Below are 21,825 nucleotides of genomic sequence, written 5' to 3'. Positions count from 1 at the left end.
CCAGGAGCCCCAAGGACATTGTGCTGACAGCTCTCCAGCCCGGCTCCACGCTCATCTCCTGGTACAACAGCTCGCTGTGTGTAGGTGCCAACAGATCTTCCAGCTGGTGCGGGAAAGACGAAATCCAGCAGGCACTGGAGAAACTGAGAGTGCCAGCTGGGTCTGTGAGCCCACAGTTTGTCCAAGCAATGCTGCCAGAGTACAGAATTGATGTGACTTTCGGCATTTCCTACACAGAGGACTGCCCAGCCAGCACTAAGCCGTTCCCCAGGCCTTGCAGCAGCACTGGGCCGACACTCCAAGCCAAGAATGACTCCAAGATGCGGAGCCCCCGTGCCTTACTGAGCAGTCTTTTTGCCACTGCTGGTGTGGGGCTGGCAATAGTGGTCTGCTGGCTTTGCAGGTGTCCCAGGAGGATTCCTGGAGCACAGCCTGTGATGCTTCAGACAAACTCCCAGCTAAGCCACACTAATGTGGAACTGGATGCCCTGAGACCTCGTAAAGTCCCTGTACACGAGTGCAGGGCTTCACTTTCACCTCCATTATGGATCCCACCTTCAGGACCACTTCCCTCCCATGAGCAGCGTGCCAGGACGATCCCTCACATCATACCACCTTTCCAGCCACCAAAATACCGACTCCCTCCCCAGTACCCAGCTCTGACCACCCACCACAACCAGGGCAACATCCAGAGGCTTAAGTCTTAAATTAAATGGTATTAAGAGCAATTCTACAAAAAGACAAATTGCATTACAAGGTGCTATCCTTAACACTCACAAAAAACCAACATAAACAGGCAGTTAGTGATTTTTACTATGTTTTGATTTACAATAGGATTTGACCCACACCTGACAAAGAGGCAGTGGCAAAAGCAGTATCCAAGTGAAGCAGGCAAAGGCACCGCCTGCTGAAAGGCTAGAATTACAACCCTGTGAAAGTCAGGACAAGAAAATACACATCAAGCTGATGCTGGTGGGAACAAGGGGCCACAGTCAGTGCTGAGCAAATTGCACTCCATTGTGTCTCCCTGACTCAAATATACATTTTACACAGAAGAGGCAGAACTGTCACAGAAGAATCACCACAAAACATGATGGTTCCATTGAAATTCAGAGGTGCCACCACCTCAGTGTCTCAAGGGCATCTAGGAATTTTAGAATTTTTTAAAAATGCCTGACACTGTCTCTGTCCTTTCAGTCTTTCAAAACTTTTTAAAATGTTTCTATGAACACATCATATGTAGCATTTCTAGAGGCAATAGTAGCTACTGACCTCTTCCTGCTAGGCAATTTGGCACAATGTACCTTTAAAGATACATTTTAAAGCTCCAGGCCTGCCTTCTTTACAGTAAAACTGTCTCTTGTCTGCTTCCACCTGGGACAGCAGAGAATTCCTGAAGTTCTGTGAAAGAATTTCTGAGGACTTTTTAAACACTTTGAAATCCTTCCAGTTTAATAGATTATCATATACAAAATGCAATCCATAATTTAATTATGAACTGCATTTTGCAATCACATAATTACAGATTAAGCTACTTAAGCTCTTTTTAGAACTGACAAAACCTTCCCTAAACTTGAAAGCTGAGTGTGAGATAGGAGCCAAGCAGCACCAGCGCCACTATGCAGGACAGCAGAGTATGGAATACTGTTTCCAGAACTGCAAAGATCAACCCTTGCAGTCTCTTGTGTCCCTGTGAGACTCTTAAAGCACGTGAAATACACACCCACAGTCACCAGACTCTACTCATCACCAACCAGTCTGACCTGGCAGATGCTCCAAATGTGGAGAATGGAGTTAGTAAACAAACTAAACAAACACATATTTTAATAGCAGGTGCTATTAAATTTCTCTTCTGCTAATGAAATATTTAATTCCTGTGCATATTTTCAAGGCACATGAGGAGATGTAACACACAATCCAAGGCACAGGATGAGATTTTCAGCTCTAACTCTCCAGCCTAGCAAATTGCAGACCTGACATTTACATGCTCCCCAGCTTACAGACTTAAAAGTTCCTCTAGGAAACAAGAGAAACATCCAGTGATATGCAGTAAAATCTCATTAAAACAACCTAGAAAGTTATGAGAAGCAGTAATTTTGTGGCCTTTTTCTCCACCAAAACATTTCAGCTAGGTTATCCAGAGATGTGGTGATGCAGGACATTCTTTTTTCAATGAAGTAGTAAAAATATAAGCAACAAAAGTCTTCAGACTAGGATCTGCAAGTTACACATTGCTTCTGTGAAAGCTAAAAATATCTTACAGTATGACAGAAAATCATGCAAGTACTATTTAATCACTCAGTAAAAATGGTTCTAAATAAACCATTTTAGAGCTGAATAAAGGACTCAGTCACAAATGTTAAGTGAAGAATATTTATGTTCAGACCTATACATCATGAACTATGGTATTTAAAGTTGCAGGTGAATATATTGATTTAGTTTTAGAAAATTTCAAAGTTGTGTCTCAAATCAACTTTAAGATATCCAATCTGTGAGCCCTTCAGTCGCTTACAGAAGCCAGATGCAGATCAGAGGAAGGCTGACACACCTGGGAGAGCTCAGGAATTCATCTTTCCTTAGCCCATGTGGAAGACAACTCAAAATCTGACAAGGGCTCAGATCACAGACATCAGACGAGTTTTCCCAGTTGAGAATTCTACTCCCCAGTGAAAGAGGCTCTACTCAAAGAAACTGAAAACAGATTACCTACTTTTTCATTCACAGCCATTCATACTCAGTCTCTCAGACCTGTAACCACAAGTATTTTACAGAACACACTTCATCAAAAAATAATTATTAGCAAAAAACTTTATTGTACTTTTGCTTACAAAGCTCAACTCCAACACAACAACCTGAAAGGTTTTGCTTTCTAAAGACCATTTCTGTTCCATTTTTTGAAAGTCCTTAAACCAACAATTTTTATCTGTAAAACCCTTCACCCTCCCACCCCTCAGATGAAAACCAAGACTGGCACTCTCTCAGCTCAGTGTCTGGGTACTCAGTGTGCGATCTTTTCCATAATTCTGAGCTCCTGAGGCATCCTCATATAAATAAAAGGTACCCATGAAACAATTAACGATGTTATCAGCTTATTATAAATCACTTGAATTTAAATTTTTATTTTTTTTTTAGACAGTCATCATTGATTTTGAAACAGTATCCAATACTTCTGGGCAAGGACTTGAAGCTGACTAACGTTTTTAATTACTTGATTTACTCCATGGCAGCAGAGGTTGTCTTCATCTGAAAGCAGGACTGGAAAACGCTTCAGGACAGCTCCTATTTGCACACAGCTGGTTTAACGTGATATACAGATTTCATACTTCATAGCAAAAATAGGACTAGAAAAATGTAAAAACCAATCAAACCAGAGCTATACAGTTGTATTGAAACAGTACCAAATGCAATTCCAGCATTAAATATTTTTGCAATTTGGCCAAATTTTGTCCCAAGAAACAGAATTAATCCTCACTGTCGGCCTGCTTTTCCATTTTCTGTTGCTTCCATTCTGAAAGGCAAGACAACAACTGGTAAGGCTATTACCGTAAGAACAATCAACAGTTTAAAAAAAATCAGATTTAAATTACTTCATATTTTTTACTTCACTAACTGTCCTGTCTCTCCCTACCCTAATGTAAGCAATCTTATCTCCTCTTAATACTTCTTTAAGCAGCAATCCATATGTGAAGGAAAGGTTTCTGCAGAGATGCTGTGAAAAACCATCTATTATCAACTTCACCAAAATACAAAATGTTCATGTGACTGGAGAATCCGTTTTGAAAACTTAAGCTTTGGCCATTTTTTCCAAGGGCTTAATTTGCACCCTTCTTACACTAATCATTGTCTACCACCACCTGATTTCCTTCGGAGGAGGCTGGTTTAGTTTTCCAGTACTTTTTGTAGAACACGGACCACTGTCAACTTCCATTACAGCATAGCCTAAGATTCAATCATTTATTACCAACAATATTTCTGTATTAGACATTCCTTTGGAAGCTACAGCAAGCAGAAAATCTCAGCTACTGTTTAACTCCCTGAGATTTAATAAGAGTTTTGCTGTAGGGGTAATCCCTGAAGCCCAGGGAAGCCCAGCTCTCAGCAGTCAGGCTCGCTCAGCACAGATGAAAAACAGAAAATCAAACACTGCTGTGGTTCTCTATCAATGCTGAAAAGCAAAGGAATGTATTTAGGTATTTTAATCATCAAAAGAACAGTATCTAATGCTGTAAGCTCCACACTGACTACTGCCAAGATATGGGTAGTGATGCATTTCCTGATACACACCCATTTTCTTCTTTCAGATGTTGATACAGCTCAGCTTTGTTGTTGACAGAGTTCAACCGACCAATAAATTCCTGGTGTTTCCTAGAGTTGGCAGTATTAATTCTGTTGCTCCACAAAGACAGCAAAGACATTGGCCCTGAAATTGTAAGTAAAAAGAGTCTAAGCGATGAAATTTTTGAATTAACATAACATCTTAAAGGAATTACAGATTATGGTAATACAACACATTAAAACCACTAACATTAAACAAACTTAAATTAGGGGCAAAATAAATAGGAAATATGCAAAGTGATAATGGCTGAGGAGTTGCTGCACATGATATGGACTCTGCTTTAAATTCAGAATCTCAGCATCAGTTCAACCACTGATAGAAAATAACTCACTCTAAGGAAGAGAAGTCAGTCAGAACTGCCCATTCTGACAACTGCACTGCTTAGGCAAGGTGATTAATTATCAGCAGGAGACAGGGATTTCTGATACCTGCCCTCAAACAGCATTTCTCACATAGACCAGCTCAAAAAACACCAGCAGGAAATGGTGACAGGAACTACCCCCTGTCAACCCAAGAGTTGATAAGCAGACCCACACAGTGTCTTGGTATCTCCCTTTCTTCACAGACCTGGTGAGGTTAATATGTTTTCCAAGAATTTCTAAACAGCTAAACATGATCTTCACTGACTTAGCTTTAATTCTAAAATGACTCACATCATTACTTTAGAAAACACAGACTGATGCAACAGCATCTACCTTTAAAAGAAATAATCTGTTGCAATTGTTCTGGTTTACCTTTTGCCTTTTCAACTGTGGGCATTTCATCCATTGTAATGAGAGGCTTTTTGTTGGGGGGCTCAGGAGAATCAGGGGAGTCTTTGATAACTTCAGCTTCTGCCAGTTCTTCTTTCTCCCGATCCAAAAGACCTTTTAACCTTTATCAGAGGGAAGGAAAAGGATGAGGGAAAATATGCTTGAGTGGGACATAATTCTTGATAGCTTTCTGTACTCCTCAAAATTATACAGGACCCATACCATAAGAAAATTTCTTTTGGCTCCTTGGAGTAGGTGACAAACAATAGGGCATTCTAGCCAAATAATACTCTGTATAAAGCATTACATAAAGGAAAGGCTCTTAATACACAGTTTCACTTCAGTTGTTGAGACAATTGATGTCTGAATTTTGAAGGAAAGACTAAATAAAAAATATATATAGAAATATCATACAATTTCCTATTCTATTTTCTAGGTGAATTCAGATCCATTCACACCAAATCCCTTTTATCTGAGCCCCCATTTCTGTTCCACATGTGAAAGCAAAGTTGTAGGAATGACCTTTCACAGAAAGGCATGGAATGTCATCAGCATGGTGACAGCAGCATATATGAAAAGGCCCTCCTATCCTAAATGAGCCCAGCATGCACAAAACACATGAAAATTAAGCTTATTACCATGAGTTTTTTGGATCTCTCTAAAAAGCAGTTTGAAAGAGGGAATACAGAGCAGACTGACAGGGGCTTCCCACTTACGCAAGCTACAACAGCAACATGAATTACAGACAGGAGGTAAATGGACATTAATCCTGATGTTCAGTTGAAGAGAAGAGCCAAATCAAGCTGGGTTGTTTAATTAATCTGACCACTGAACTACCTTTACAGCCCAAAAGAAAACAACGGCTTGTCCCCCATTTTCAGCCAAGCTTTGGATTTCCATAAAGCGGTTTAATATCTAATAGGTGGTATGGTTATAATAGAATCCAACAGCAGGAACTCCTCAAGCTTAAACACCTGGCTAACTGGTCAACAGCTAAGAACTAAAGTTATGCTATAGTTTGATTTCACTTGAGAAAATGTACCTCTCTGATTCCTGCCACGGCTTATCTGATTCATAGTCTTTGCCCAATTTCTCTGACTTGTCCTCTTTGTCTTCTCTCTTTCTGCCTCGTTTCTTGCGCTCCTCCTCCTCTGGGGGTTTGCTCCTACACGCCATGAGACACTCAAGGACTCGCTGGTGTTTGTCAGAGTTGTTTATGTGTGCTCGGACAAGGGTCTCCAGCTCGTTCCACATAATGCGGTACTGCTCATCTCTGAAAAGGCCAGGAAAAACAGATCACACAAAGGATTGCCAAAATCATTAAACTACTGACTGAATGAATGCAGACCTCAAGAAACAAAACAGAACCCCCAAACCAAAAATAACTCCAAAGAGATTATCTGCCCTCTTGTACTGGAGGTCTCTCCACCTGTGATTACTCCATGCTTGAAACCCTATTAACACTTCCCAGTTAACACCCAGAATAAAGTTTAAATTGAAATGGATTATATCTATTGAAATAATATTGTTCCGTGAGATCTCATTGCCAAAAGGCACTTGTGAAATCTCTCACTGCTTGCAAACAATGAAATGTCAGAGAGCTATTCATGTACTGAGATGCAAATTATGACATTATTTGGGTTAATATAAGAAAGAATTGCACCACACTTCTGTCAATAACTCCCAGTGATGCAGGCAAATCAGGAGCTGAATTTATTTTCAGTCAATTATTGGAAATACAAGGAACACATCCCAATGACTGAGGGATCAGAATATTCTATGCTTATTTTAAAGAAATATCCCATATTCTAAATAAGTGTTTCAAAAGGATTCTAATGTAGCCCAATTTTAATGCATCATTCATTTATAATATACTTAAGTTTTCCTTTTTATTCATTTGAAATGATTCCACTTTATCTGTCCAATTCATATTAATTTCTTACCATTGCTGATAACTATCTTTGATTTCATATTTTTAAACATATTTAAATTCTTAGGTAATATAGAGGTTTTTTCCCAACCATACAGCAGTATCAGTACTGTTACAGCCCCTAAATAATACAGGTGGGAAGCATTCACAGCATTTAGGCTGTGCACATACAGCATTTAATTTACTATGTATTACTTGTAGCTGTATTTTAAAAACTTGGTATAAAAACATTGTCAACAGAGTATTTCTGAAAGTAGTCCAGCATCAACAAAGAGAGATATGCATGTAACCTTTTTGGCCCCTTTCCTCTGGTACCAACTGTTGAAATTGGCAGTGGATCGTTCTTCCTCTCCATGTCTACCAAATTGTATATTGTTTTTTGACAATTCAGCACATCCTCATCAGTCATTGCTTCCTTTACAATCACACTGGCTAGTGGCACTACCTGCAACACAAAACAGAAATGAACAAGAAAATGTGGTGTATGTGTGTCACAGGAGAGCAACAGGGACAAAAAAATTAAAGGCAATGAAACAACACACAACAAAACCCCACCCTCTTATCCTCAGTTAGTACTAAACTCTAAGCAGATGCCTTCTTTAACCAGCAGAATGGGAGCTGTCAGGTTCAACTCACTTCATTTAAACAGCATTCCAATAATCTACTGCATTAAATACAGAGATACTTCAGGAAAAATAAAGCTGGAATAAACTGATTTTACAGCAAGGGATTTATCTCCCCAGAGTTGGTATTTCATCAAGTGACAAGGGGAAACTTAATCTAGGAACAGAACAAATTTACACAGCCCAGGTTACTTACAGCTTGCATGTTGAAGATGGTGGTCTGAGAAATAATCATAGGCCAGTAACGAGTATGTTTCTCTAACTGATCTTTTGCACGTTCCAATGGAATTTCAAGACTTCCATCGATCTTATATCTGGGCTCTAGAAAAGGAGTTAATCGGTTTTCCCTCATAAATTCACCAAAATCCTAATGATAACCAAACAAGATACAATTAGGCATTTCTCTAACAAATTAACTTTCAGTGAAGGGGCTAAGCAGCTTAGACTTGCTTATCACTTTGTACCATCCCACTGCCACATCTGACCCTACCAACCACAGCCCTGTCTCTAGCTCTCATACATTAACTTACAGGGGAACACAAGAACAGGGGCACAGAAATATGGGGTAAAAAAAATCAATGCCTGGGTTTTGACAAGGATGACACTTCCAGCTCTGAAAGGTATTTCATGTATGGAAAAAGTTTTATTTTTCAAGAAGGAACTTCTGCTTGTTGACAAAAGATATAAAGGATGTGTTGAAAGAAGGATAAACAAAATGCATGTCAGCTGATCGTCTGGTATCAGGGTTCAAAGCTGTCAACTTCATCTTTTCTTTCTACTGTAAAACCCAGTCATGTGCAATCTGTCCTTTGACAACAAGCATGATATAGTCCTATGTGCAGCCAACCCACAAAAGAAACTTGTCAAGAAAAAATTTTTTCTAGAACCAGAACAAACTTCAAACACTCCTAGTGCATCAAGGAGGCATTCCTTGACACATGAAGTATTACATGAAGCAGGCATAACAATCAACAAATGTAGTATTTCCTACTGAATATATATCAAGGTTTATTACAAAGGAAGTTGGACCATGCAATCCACTCCAGCATTTCCTTCCCACATCTACTGCCCTGCATCTGTTGTCATGTGAGAGAAGCAGCAGTGTAGGACAGAAAGACCCTTACTGTGATCCTGTAGTCAGTGACCCTCCCACCGCAGCCTTCACTAATTGAGGGGGGATCTTCCAGAATTGAGCGGGAGCTGCTCAACACATGCAAGAAAATCTCTCCCCCATGGCTGCTGAGCATGTGGCTGATGACCTTTGAGCCAGACTTGCGCGGCTGTTCCAACAACACCGAACGACCTGGTGGAAGGGAGATCAGTTTCATTCACTCATTCATTCCTGCAATTTTAAATTTTGAGTAGCATAAATATAGGTTTGTGTTCAGCCAAGAAGAATCTGAACCCACCAAGGTGATGTTTTCACCCAGCTGAACAAGAAACTGCCCTCTCCTCATTTCTTGACACAGAACAGGGTATATACTCCTTAAAACTTTACAAAGCAACACCAAAAGGCCTCTCCCAGACCAACCTTTTTTACTATAGGATATTATTCTTAGGAAGAAATACATATTCATAAGGCATTCAAATGGCCCTGCTGCAGAAACACTCACTTCAAAAAGAAGTAAAATAACCTCTTGAGTAAAGGTATCAGCTGATATCACTTGCTAATGCTTAAAATGGGTACTATTCTTCAGAGAGAGAAATAAAACTGCCTTTGTCTTATTTTCAGTAAAATACACTAAGCATAAAAGGGTGCATTCTCCAAATAAGTTTCTTTTTATCAAGAAGCAAAAATAGCAAAAATCAGAAGAGTGAATGTATCTGAAATATGCTATTAATTTTGGTTCTAACCGTTTTTATTAATCAAAGGACACAATCACAATCTCTAGAGAAAAATAAGAAAAATAAGATAGAGTGTTGAATAAAACCACTGCATGTTTAGACAATCAAATAACTTGATTGAAGTAAGCGTTCCATTAAAAAGATGTTTGTAATGACATTTTGTTTGCCAACATACTAACCGCCATTTAAATACTTGTTCCTTCTTTACATCTTTCCTCCCATCTTTAATAAGTTTCAAAACACATTTGCCTTTGAGGACATTTAACAACTTTCTTCTCGTTTATAGGACATGTTAAAATAAAATTACTATTTTTACAATATATAGACATTACTGCTATACACAAACTGCAATGTGCCAAGTGCTCGATTTACAGAATTAAAAAATGTAACATTGACTAAATTAGCCTAGGACACAAACTTACCATTAAGGAGAAAGTTTGTAAGGCATGAAGAAGGTCTGCTATTTACATCTACTGGTGAAATTCTGTATGCTCCAGTGCAGTAGTGCAGTTCTGAAAAATAAAGGAGTAGAAAAGTTGAGTATAATCACAGAGACAGAAAAAAAAAAATCCACAAAGTAAAAGAATAGAAGAGGAGGAGGCTAGTCCACAATCAGCAGAACTAAAAATTCTAGATGCCTCTCAATCTAAAAGTCCTTTCATCATCTCCTCACTGGGAGGATTCCCAAGAATCCACAGCTCTGAGAATCTCATCCATTCCCAAGCCTTTTTTCCAGCAGAAACCCCAATTCTTTATCTCCTGAATTACTTCACTAACCAGTCAGTCTGCTCTTATTTTTCTCATCTGTATTTTTGGCCCTCTGGCTCAATGAGTCAACAAAAATTGCTAACAGTTAACAGGGTGCATGAGCTGTACAGCCACACAATTCCTATGTTACCTCAGACCTTCCTTGTCCTTCTCTCCTGTACTCAGATTTGTACAAGTTACCTACCAGTTCTGGAAGATTCCATGTCACCTACCCACACTGTTGGTTCGAGGAGTGCACCACTTCAAAGTCACAGTTTCCTTAAATGTGCCTTCTCTGCTATTGCCACCCATGTGGTTATCACCTGCAGAGAAATGCAGGAAAAGGGGGTGATCAACAGGAGTTTCTTTATTACAGCAAAACAACTCTAAACTTTTAAGGTACAAAATGAATGTAACATGAACATATACACAATATAATCTAAATTTAAAACTCAGATACTTAACTTTTTGATTTGACAATTACAAAGTTCCACATACATTAGTTCTATCAGTAACAAGCAATTTTTTCCTGCTAAAATGCTCAGGACTTCAATAGGCTATGCATTTTTAAATTTTCCACACAGAAATCAGAACTCTTAAATGCTAGAGCTGACTTTCTTGCACATATTATATTCCCAAAGTCAATTAAACCAATCTAAAGGCACATTTGGCAAGTTTAGTTTTTTTGGAAAAAGAATTTGGTCTCATCATCCAGTCTCTTTTCTATGTCAGATTCAGCCTGAATTCTCTCAATGTGTTCTACTGACCACAGATGCTTTTTTATTAAAGTATTATTTTAAATATTAAAATATTGGAATTACCTTATTATTAAAATTAACTGCAACAATTTTAGAAATTATCTCAGAATATCTAAAGGCCCAATTTACTTAACCTGACAATTCCTTGGCAACATTTCAGGGAAAAAAGACCAATGTAACTGAACTGCTGCTCTCCTAGCACCAGAGCTATTACAGCTGAAATATGTATTTAGAAACAAATGGAAGAATCCAAAATTTACAGGATTTAAGAGACTTTTTCCTCTCAAAGTTCTGATGGGAAAAATGTGAAAAGGAAACGCAGTTACATTTTGCTTCAGTGTTTTATTAGCAGACCTAATTCCTTGAGCAAACGGGTTTTGCAAAACTGCTTCTGAGCCCTGGCAATAAAGCTTTAAGATTTCAACATCATAACAGCAGTTCAGGTGAGGCTGTGGTCATTACTGACACACCCTATGCTTTTCATCAATCTTTAGTCATACCCTATAATGGGAAAAAAAGCACAAACTCCCCAAAATGGGGCTATTTATGACATTTAATTCTACCAATACAGAAGTTATAAGCTCATTTTTTAACAAACTTTTACATCAAGCAGTTTCCTCAACAAAATAGTTCTGCAAAAGGCAGGACTTGGTTGAGCTATTAAAAATTAATCTCACAGAAATCCTAAGTAATAATTCCAAACTTACAACAAAAAGATTGTAGATATTTCAAATACAATAAAAAGGCTCAACAGTCAAACAAGTCTTGTTTTTTCCAAAGCAATCATTGTCATAAATAGGTCTGTGGGATGTAAGTGATGCCAATTATTATTACTTAACAAAGTTCAATTGTGCAAGGCATAATTTTGCACGAATACCCAAAGGAGTGACTTCTGGTCTCTCACCTACTTTTTATATCTCAGTAAGAAGCTGGCATGCCCTTCAAATCTCACAGCAATACCCTGAACATATATGAATTTGACTTGTTCACTGATTGCTGTATTAAAAAATGTCAATAATGAGTAAAACTCCAATGCTAACATTACAAATAAAGTTACCTGAGTTGCAAGGAATAACTGAAATATTTTCTACTTGAGTCTGAAATTTACATGGATTTGAAGCTCACAATTTTTCTTTGTGAACACTCCCAAAGAGGCTGGTCAAAAGCCACCTTCAGAGGGCCATTTCTACTTACCACTCTTTAAAAAATCCACATGTGCCTCTTTGTGATGAAGCAGCTCCACATCATAGTTGGCTGATGTGTTGGCATGTTGTTCTTCCTTCAAAAGAGAAATGTAGACAGAAACAGAATTACTTTAGCTAGAGGTCACCATTTTCATAAATGAATGATTCTACATTTGCCTTTCAGTCCAGAAGAAAACAGTAAGTCTCCAAGTCAACGGGATTGCAATGTTGAGGAAACTTTGCTTTCTGAGCAGTTTAAAGATGCAGCCAACTACTTTTCCTCTTATTTTCTGACTCCCTATTCAGAAGCATCATGACAGGGGCACCAAATACAGGTAAAAACCAAGCTTAACTACTTTGTTTAAATTAGTGAAGTTAAGGAGACCTACAAAATGTTACATAAACACCAGCAGTTACAACTTACTGAGCAGAAACAAAGGCTCACTGCAGAGTAGAATTACAGTTTTCATAACCAAAAATCAAGAATCCAAACCAAAACCCACACTCTAAACTTACTATTTTTTAAGATTATGATAAGAAGTGCACTTGCAGCTGCAAATTTATAACTAAAAAAATGGATTTCTGTAAAGAGGACACTGCATCTTTAAACAGCTGCAGAGGATCAGCAAAAACAGAACAGTAACTCTGATAATTTACTCCAAGTTTTAGAAGAAAAATAATTTAAAAAAAAAAAAAAAGAGAGAAAAAACCACAGAGAACCCAACATAGTCTATTACTATAAGGACAGAGGCAGAAGGGAGAGGCACACCAGCAGCACACATGTCAGAAAGTTACAGACAAGGTATTTGCAAACTGAAGTCACATTTACACCATGACCCATGTCAAACTCTCAAAAGCTGTGAAAATTATTTTGACATCATGTTTTAACTTATAAAATCCACACAATATTGCCAGTTTTCAAAGATGCAATTAATGACTGACTGTTACAACTTAACGAATTTTTAAATCATGAAGGCTACCTGCCCATGGGTCTTTTTTTTGTTTGAATACTGACACTTCTGTCTCAATTGTCTCTTGCTGCCTGATCAGAAAATTACTGTAAACTTAACACCTGACATTCTAAACTAATTTCCCTCCAAGTAGCAAAAAAATTAAAAATATGGACATAACTTCTACCACAAGATGTTTAATTGAGTATCTTTCTTAACTAGGTATGTCGTGTCCCCTATTTCATGTTCATGGATCTTCAGAGTAGAAAACCCACTAGAAAACCCTAGGTAAAAAAGCAGCTTTTAGTTACAAACACCTTTATGTTGGGTGGGCATGATAATGAAACAGAGGAAAAAGATTCACTATGCCACTATAACGCACAAAGGTCAAGAATATCTAAATACAACTAGAAAAAGGCAAAAGAATCACAGACAAATTGATCTGAGGTAAACAAGACTGTATTTATATAAAGTAACACAAACAGAACTGAAGTAACGCTTGTATTGCTACATCAATAATTGAGATTCAGCAATACAACATTTTGTTCTGTGATCCTTCTTTACTTTTTTTCCCCTTCTTTATTTTTACTAACCTGATCACAGACATTGAATGTGGGCTAATAAAAGAAAAAAAAACAAAACAGAAAATATGATATGGAGAGAAAAACAATGTAAAAATTCAATTAAAATAAACATCAGAAGTTTTCAAACTAATTTAGAAGTGATGCAGATGGTTAACAGAGCTACAGACACAATATTACCTTCATAGGGATGTTAGTTATTGTGGTTGAAGCCAGATCAAAGTGTTGCTGTACTAAAAGATTCAGTTTTGTAGCCAGGTGCCTCCCTGCACGGACACTGTGCACTTCACTGGTTAGAACAGGAGAGAGCTGAAATAAATTGATATATGGAATTCATGATTTAGGTTGTGGTAGCATTCAACAATATAGATTGTTCAACTCTCAAATAAGCATTTATACTCCTAAAACTACCACTCAAAAACCCACACCAGGGGAAACTACCAAGCAAGAACCAAAAACTGTTTTCATTTGGAATTTTGAGCTTATGCCAAGTGCTACAGATGCAGTTCATACACATGGTAAAAAAAATAAAATTAGAAGTGTGCTAAAATATTTGAGTCACTAATTGTTAATAGAAAAAATCAGTATCACAACATGGGGAATAAACCTTAACAGCAGCTCTGGGCCTAGTTTTTACTTCTTTTAATGCTACTACTAAAAAGTTTTTAATTCTACTTTAATGCTAAATACCAGTAGAAAAGTAATTTTTAGATGTCTACCTGTAAGTGCATCATTCATACACAAGGCAAACAAACACAAGCCAGAGGATGCATTTGATTTTTTCCCTAGCCAGTAAGAACATTGGACTGGGGCTCAAAAACAGAACAAAAGCAAAAAGAAAAAAAAAAAAAAAGCAATAAGAAACTACAAACAACAACAATCCCCAAAAACTCCAAAACAAGAACCCAAACAAAAAAAAATACCAAATCCCAAGACCCAAACCCAGTGACTCTTAGAGAGGGAAGCAGTCAATTTGTCATCTTCCATTCATTACTTATAGCACAACCACAGAAGAATGAATCACAGGAAGGTAGCCCTTTATAATTCCTTCCACATACTAAATAATATGCAGCACTATATGCTTCTCATGTTAAGACATTTTTCTGGTGTCTTTTCTTACATAGAGAAGATTAACATGCAGAGCAGCCTGTCGATAGCAGAATATATTACAGATATTTTGTATGTACTTGGCTTCGAACAGCCACCACATGTGCTTTTGCTACTGAACAACTGTGAATAATTTGCACTATTTTCAGTCTGACATGGTTCCTAATCCTGGGATAAGTTTTCTCATTTTAAGCTACTCACCTCTTTTTTAGGACGATCTGAAACAAGGCTGTCTTCACCAACTGGGTATGTGTGGATTAACACCAGCTCACATTTCTGAATCTGCATTAGACTTAAAAATAAAAGCATTTTGCTCAGCCTACAATATGGCAAATTAATGTCCTAAAATTAAATTAATTCTGATATCTACAACACAGAACCATAACATATGTTACCAAGTTATTTCTGAAAGTGTGCTGCAGAAACTAGAGTACAGATACGATTTTCAAAAGCACAGACTTCAGCTCTTACCAGAATAAAAATAAAAGCCTAACATTTCTTGTTCTTCAGATGCTATAGCACTGTGCTTCTTTTTGGACATATAAATGGAGTAAGTCCTTAACTGGTGCAATCTGTTCAGCTTTATTCAGCTGAATATTGACACTACAGAGGATTTGTGTCTCCAAGTGTAGGTATGAATGAGGGGATTCCAGGGAACACTGAGAACAGCTACCCAAACACATAGAGAGAAGGGACATGAACGGGATATATGCTGATATCCTGATGTGGCTGTGTCCTGGGGTGACTTTATGATGCTTGTATCCCCAGTCACCCTGTTTATGTAACACATTAAGTTCTGCACCTTTAAGACTGGCTCTGAGAGCAAAGGGAGGAAAGAAGCTGCTGCAGCTTGTGTTCAGAAACAGCACTCACTCCCCCGCATCCTGCTCCTGGACCGTGTTGTCTGCAGCACGGACGGACAGCAGGACAGAGCCCTCCTTGGCTGTTAGTTTTTCAGCTAGCTGAGACAGAGAAGTTCCCCAGACTATTTTTTCCCTTGGATGTGTTCAAACCTGCCCTGGACTGAAAACCCAGAAAAACACCGGGAGCCTGTGGCCCACCAGGGCCTGGGCTTCGGCACTTTCCAGCGCCAGACGGACTGATGAGAACCTGAACAAGCTGAGCTACACCCCACGACAAGGACTTTTCTGGATGTGCCATCTCTTTGAACAGCAAGAGATTTTGTTGTTTAATATTATCCAATTTCTGTTAAATTAACAGGGTTTTTTCCACTTTTCTCCAAGGAAATCTTTTCCGGAACCAGTTGGGGGAGGGGCCACTTGAATTTGCTTTCTGGAGGGACCCCATTTGGAGGTTTTCTCCCAAATTTGCCCTAAACCAGGACAGGCTGGAAGTCTGGAGTGATACAGACATTGTACCACATCTCTACCTACAGGAATGAGACATCCCTGTCTTTACAATGGATTTTACACCTAATTCCTTGGGCAGGAACCTTTATACATGTATGAAATTGCAACTGCAACAGGAAAAAAAAAAGGAGAGTGCTGCTTCTGCTATTGAAGTGCCTGAGGAGCGATCAGGAATAGGATCTCAACCCACTACAACTTTACAAGGGAACACAATGCTCTGGCCAAACACTTCTGAGTTTAATTAGACAAAACATAGGGTGGAAAAAGACTCCTCAGACGAGATGCACTCTGTATTTCAGGATTCCTTTATCTCAAGGGAAGTTCCAGGCAGTACAGTCATTTAGAAACTAAAACTAGTTTCAAAGAATTTAGCTGTTTTAGTCAAAGAAAGATGAACAAAGTAATACAGTATTATCAAGAAAAACTGCTTCAGATGAATTAGTCATTAAAAACACAAAGTGTAACAAGGCAGTTACATGTCTAATTTTGGAGCAGATGTAGAAGGTAACAAGCCAAAGAAATCCTGTCCTATGAAGGAAGAAGAATGATAATGAAAAGATAATGATCATACATCAGCTCTCAGCCAACAACATCATGATTTACCACCTTCTACTTCATACAGACATTCATTCAAATAGTTCATTAGAGTTTTGTGACAGAAATACATCTGTATTTCCTAGAGAATATAAGAAACTCTGTAAAAAGCATACTCACTGGTCAGAGTTAGCTGCAAGCTTGTTGTGCTCATGAATGGTCTCCTGAACATAATCCTCCAGCATCCGAACATGGCTGTCACTACAAAAAAATGGTGGATTTCTTTTAAGGCTACAACATCAATCCTCCTGTTGAAAGCCACTGAATATTCTTCTTAAAATGGGAAATCTTTAAAACTTTTGGCTTTTTGCTGTCAGAACCTCGTAAATAAAACCTTTGGTGAGAAGAAGCTCTAAGAAAGACCTATGCAAAGAAGCTCAGCGCAGCCCTCGTCCCCACGAGGATGTGTGGAATTGCTGCGTAGGGGCAGGAGCCCCAGCACATCCACAGACCCCATCTCCCCCACCTCTTGGCGTTGGTGATGCAGATGATCCTGCCCCTGTTGCCCACGCGCTCGGCGTTCTCCATGAGCGTGGTGCGGGCCTCGTGCTGGTACTCGGTGATCTTGCAGAGCGCCTCGACGGCCGCCACCAGCCCGTGCAGGATGCTGCAGCACTCGGGGTCTGCCCGCGGGTTCGGCGGCCCCACCGCCGCCAGCGCTGCCATCAGCTGGGCGGAACAAAGACCTGTTAGCCAAAGGTACCTCACCTCCCACGGCTTCCAAACCCTCCCAGAGAAGCCGGCGTTTTCACACATTTGACATGCAAATTAACGTTGCCGGCAGAAGAGCAAATGGTACGATTAACGAGCATTAATTGGCAGCCTTCTGGAAAACATTTGGCCCTAAATTATCCTTTGCATTTCAATTTATTTATGAGGAAAAAATATTCTCATTTATTACACAAAAATACCTGACCATAATAACAGCTTATAACCAACACCCGAAAGACATTCTAACATTCTTAGTTGCCTTCTGCTTTTATTTTCTGAGAATTTGGAAATGCACTTCTTCCTCAAAGTAAATTTTTCAGAGGATGAGCCTTTTCAGTACGAAATATGACCATAAAGAGGATATTAACAATGAATGCATTTAACACAGGTTATTTGCCTCATGCAAATGGCTCCTCTAAAAAAGAGCTTAAGTTCAAGAAGTAGCATCAAATTACAGAAGAAATATGTAACCAATTTCTTCATGTTTATTTTAAATATTTAAGTCTCTACTTACAGATACTGGATTTTTTTTTAATTTTGTCTGTAGAATAATCCAGGTTCAGAGGCATCTATTTGAAATTCTGTTATACAACAATTTCAGACTAGATCCACCACCAATTAACCAGAGTTGTTTCATATTGAACACAATGTTTATTTCACAATAAAGTCTGAACTAAAAAATAAAAGAACAGTTACAAATTATACCTCCTGCAAGTTCTGATCTTCTTGAGTCCAAGAATTCAACACATGAGCCCCAGAATCACTCACAATGAAATTCACCTACAACGATCAAAAAAGCACATTAAGATAACAGCCATTATATTGTTACTTCCCCAAATTTAAACAAACATGAATTGCACTACTTGCTTCTGATGGTCTGGAGATAATGTGCAATGACAAGACAAACCCAAAATAACAAACCCACAAAAATCACACACTCCTGCTATATTCAGTTTTCCCCTTATTACTAAGTTTAACAACTTCTACTTATATTTGTGCACTATAAAATTCTCTACATCAAATAAGATTTTCAAAATATTAGTATTTTAAGAATTAATCATATTTTCAGTAGAATAGCTGCAAAATAAAGTAAACTCTAATACTGTAAACAGCACATCATTCTCCAAAGTCTGTCACAGTACATCATGGGGTAAATATCTACCGATATTTAACAAAAATCACTAAGAAAATAGGGCTTTCTAAAAAAGGAGCTGTATGTGCCAGCAAGCTCCCCACTTTTCCCAACTTGTAGCTCCAGGGTGATCCTACCTCTTCCTAAAGCCCAGAATTCCTTCAAAGGTGACACCAAAACCCTTATGAGCAGCTACCATATGTGTTTAGCAACAGAATTCAACTTGAAACAATACCTCACTCAAGCTTTTGTAAAGTCATAGCTCAGGAGAGCACAATAATAAATCTCTAAGTTGCCCAAAAGCACCTCTTCATGTTTTGCACCAACTTGCAAAGTGACATTAAGACAATGAAAGATTCCAAAATGAAATATGTAATGAGAATCATATACTCGTAAAACCAATTAAAAAGACTATACATATAAACGGCAAAAACAGAAGATTTTTAAGTGATAGATTATATTTAGTGCTTTATTCTAAACAACACAAAGATATTAAATGACTTAAATCATGAAAACATTCCTTATTGTATCAAGCACAACATGCAGCACAGCAGGCAGAACTTACCAGTTTCTTGAAAGGGAAAATATCATACATTATCCTACAGTACTCCATGGATGACTCCACCGAGCAGGTCCACAGGGACTTGGAGATGGGTGCCAGAGGAATGATGCCCTGGGTGCGGTTCTTCACTAACATATCGAATTCCACGTGCTGCCTGCATGATTCTGCCATGTAGGGGCAGTGATCCACAACAAAAACAGTTTTGTGGGACTCAGAAAATATTTTCATTTTCTTCCTGAAAGAAACAGACATAGAAAGCAGAAAGAAATTGCACACAGTGAAAAAAAAAAGAAAATCAAACAAAAAACACCATAAGATGACTCTGCAATTTACACATACATCCTAGAAATATACAAGTTTTAAAGTCCATATTTAGTAGACTACGTTTTTTATCAGAAGAAACCATTTTTTCTCAGGAGGAAAAATACAGAGAAAAGTGGAATTATAGTGCTGAAAAAGCAACAAAAATGCACAGCAGTGCTCTCCCCACTTCTCTATTTAAAATCAGCTTTGAAGAAGTACACAAACTGCTTCCTATATAAAGCTTATTTCCTAAAATAAGCAACATGCAAAAAAAAAAATAATTTGTGATAAAGACCTTTAAGTAGTATAGTCAGAATTTTAAGCCGATTTTCAGTCTTTGCTAAAAATACCTTATTTTTAAACGAATAGTTGCATCTGTACTGCAACATCTCACTGACAAATATACCAAGTGTAAAATTACAAAAAACACAGAGCAGTTACGGCTGGAAGGAATCTCCGGAGATCATCCGGTCCAAACCTCTGCCAAGGCAGGGTGACCCAGAGCGGGTAATGCCTTTATGTGTGTTTGGAAAGACTCCAGAGGGGGACTCCACTCCCTCCCCAGGCAGCTGCTCCAGGGCTCTGCCACCTTTTACGTACAGAAGTTCTTTCTCATGTTGAGGTGGAACTTCCTGTGTTTTAGTTTATGAACACTAATCCTCGTCCTGTCGCTGGGCACCACCGAAAACGTCAATTTCTAGCGTAAGAATTTATTTTTCTATCTAATTCTGCAGAATTACAGAATACACAAAACAAAAAATACATACAAGCTCATTTTAAAAAAACCCTAAAATATTAAAGCAACGAGGATCTCGGAAGTCATACGGCGGCTTCCTCGGGGGGAAGGGTGAGGGGCAGGCTTGGGCCCCGTGCTCGGCTGCAGCTCACCGCGGCCCCTTCGGCGAGAGCCCCCGGTCGCTGCCTGCGCGGCCCGAGCACTCGCAGCCTGCCCTCGGCGTGGCGGGGAGCCCGAGGGGCCGGGGCAGAGCCGCTGGAAAGCGTTAAGGGGACGGCAAATCCTTCTCACCTGGGCCGGCTCCTCCTGTGGTGCAGCAGCCCCGGTCCTGCTCCTCGTCGCGCCCGGGCGCGGCCGCGGCCCCGCTCCGAGGAGGAGGAGGGACGAGGCCCGCGGGGCGCCCTAGATGGGGCCAGGCGCGGGCGCCTCCGGCCGGGAGCCCTCCATGTCCCTGCGGCGCTCTGCTCCCCCTCCTCGGGCGGCTCGGCGGGGAGCGCGGGGCCCGGGTCCGGCCTGCGCGCCCGGCGCCCGCGGGGGTGGGAGAGGCGGCCGGAGCCCCCCCCGCTCCGCCCACCCCTGAGCCCGCGGGGGCCCCGCGCGGCCACGGGCGCCGCCGGCACCGCGGCTCCCCCGGGGGGAGCGCCCGGCCCCTGTCCGCACCTCCCCGGGCCACAGCGCCCGGCCGGGATCACTCGCCCGACATGCCGAGGCCGGCGCCGGCCCCGCTTACTGTTCCCAACCCCGATCCCGCCTGGGCGCGGACGCCCCGCCCGTCACTGAGCTCCCCGCACGGCTCGGGGGAGTAGCCCGCGATCTCGCGAGAGCACGGGGACGCCCCATGGGCGGCTCCAACGAGGCTGCCGTGTTCTCGCGAGATCGCCAGGCCAGGCGCACACACCGAGGGGCGGGATCTCCGTGAGTTACTCGTTTGCATGGGAGTTCTGTGTTCCAGTGTGCGGGGAGCCGAAGCATTCCCGCAAAATGCTTCCCGATCACTGAACCTTCACACTACTTACACGTTTTAAGAAACAGAAGCATCAGCGTTCACGGGGTGCAAGTTACGTAATTTGTTAAGTAGTATTCAACCCTGTGTGCTGGATGTGTCTCTGGCTTTCCACGCTCATTAACGCGCAGCCAGAGTTCTGTCCATTTGAGTCTGGGGTCTGTTTTTAGGAGGGTTCGGTGGTTGAGATCGCTGGCATTAACTTTCCCCCACTTACTGCTGACTTCACTCTTGATGATTCTCAACCACACAGCCCAGTAATTTCGGAATCGTCTCCCTTTTTTCTTGAAAGATGAGACAAGCATAGTCATAAAATCACACAATGCCCCGGACTCGGAGGAGCCTATTAGCCCATCCGATTCCAACCCCCTGCCATGGGCAGGAACACCTTCCGCTATCCCAGCTTGCTCCAAGCCCTGTCCAGCCTGGCCTTGGACACTTCCAGGGATCCAGGGGAAGCCACAGCTTCCCTGGGCAACCTGTGCCAGGGCCTCAGCGTCCTCACAAGGTCCTAATATCCAATCTATACCTATTCACATTGCAACTGCTTAATCTGAAGTGTCCCGCTACACCTGCTGATGTACAATTTAACACAAATCCC

The 21,825-nt window shown here is 40.2% G+C and overlaps 1 protein-coding gene across 1 annotated transcript; it reads right to left on the bottom strand.

The window, feature by feature from the left end:
* Positions 1 to 2,790: 2,790 nt before the first annotated feature.
* Positions 2,791 to 20,994, bottom strand: INTS13 (integrator complex subunit 13). The gene is made up of 17 exons (XM_015629084.3): positions 20,513 to 20,994; positions 19,186 to 19,417; positions 18,194 to 18,268; positions 17,244 to 17,446; positions 16,898 to 16,978; positions 15,015 to 15,105; positions 13,887 to 14,015; positions 12,186 to 12,270; positions 10,467 to 10,556; positions 9,909 to 9,998; positions 8,766 to 8,944; positions 7,838 to 8,008; positions 7,309 to 7,463; positions 6,131 to 6,361; positions 5,071 to 5,210; positions 4,285 to 4,420; positions 2,791 to 3,508 (listed from the first exon to the last, which is right to left on the bottom strand). The coding sequence occupies exons 2-17, from the start codon at positions 19,408 to 19,410 to the stop codon at positions 3,469 to 3,471; spliced, it is 2,121 nt and encodes a 706-aa protein (XP_015484570.1). The 5' UTR covers positions 19,411 to 19,417; positions 20,513 to 20,994; the 3' UTR covers positions 2,791 to 3,468.
* Positions 20,995 to 21,825: the final 831 nt, after the last annotated feature.

Source organism: Parus major, chromosome 1A (genome assembly GCF_001522545.3).
Source record: "Parus major isolate Abel chromosome 1A, Parus_major1.1, whole genome shotgun sequence".
Taxonomy (NCBI): Eukaryota; Metazoa; Chordata; class Aves; order Passeriformes; family Paridae; genus Parus; species Parus major.
Note: the sequence above shows the minus strand (reverse complement) of the source record. Positions and strands in the feature narration are given on the sequence as shown.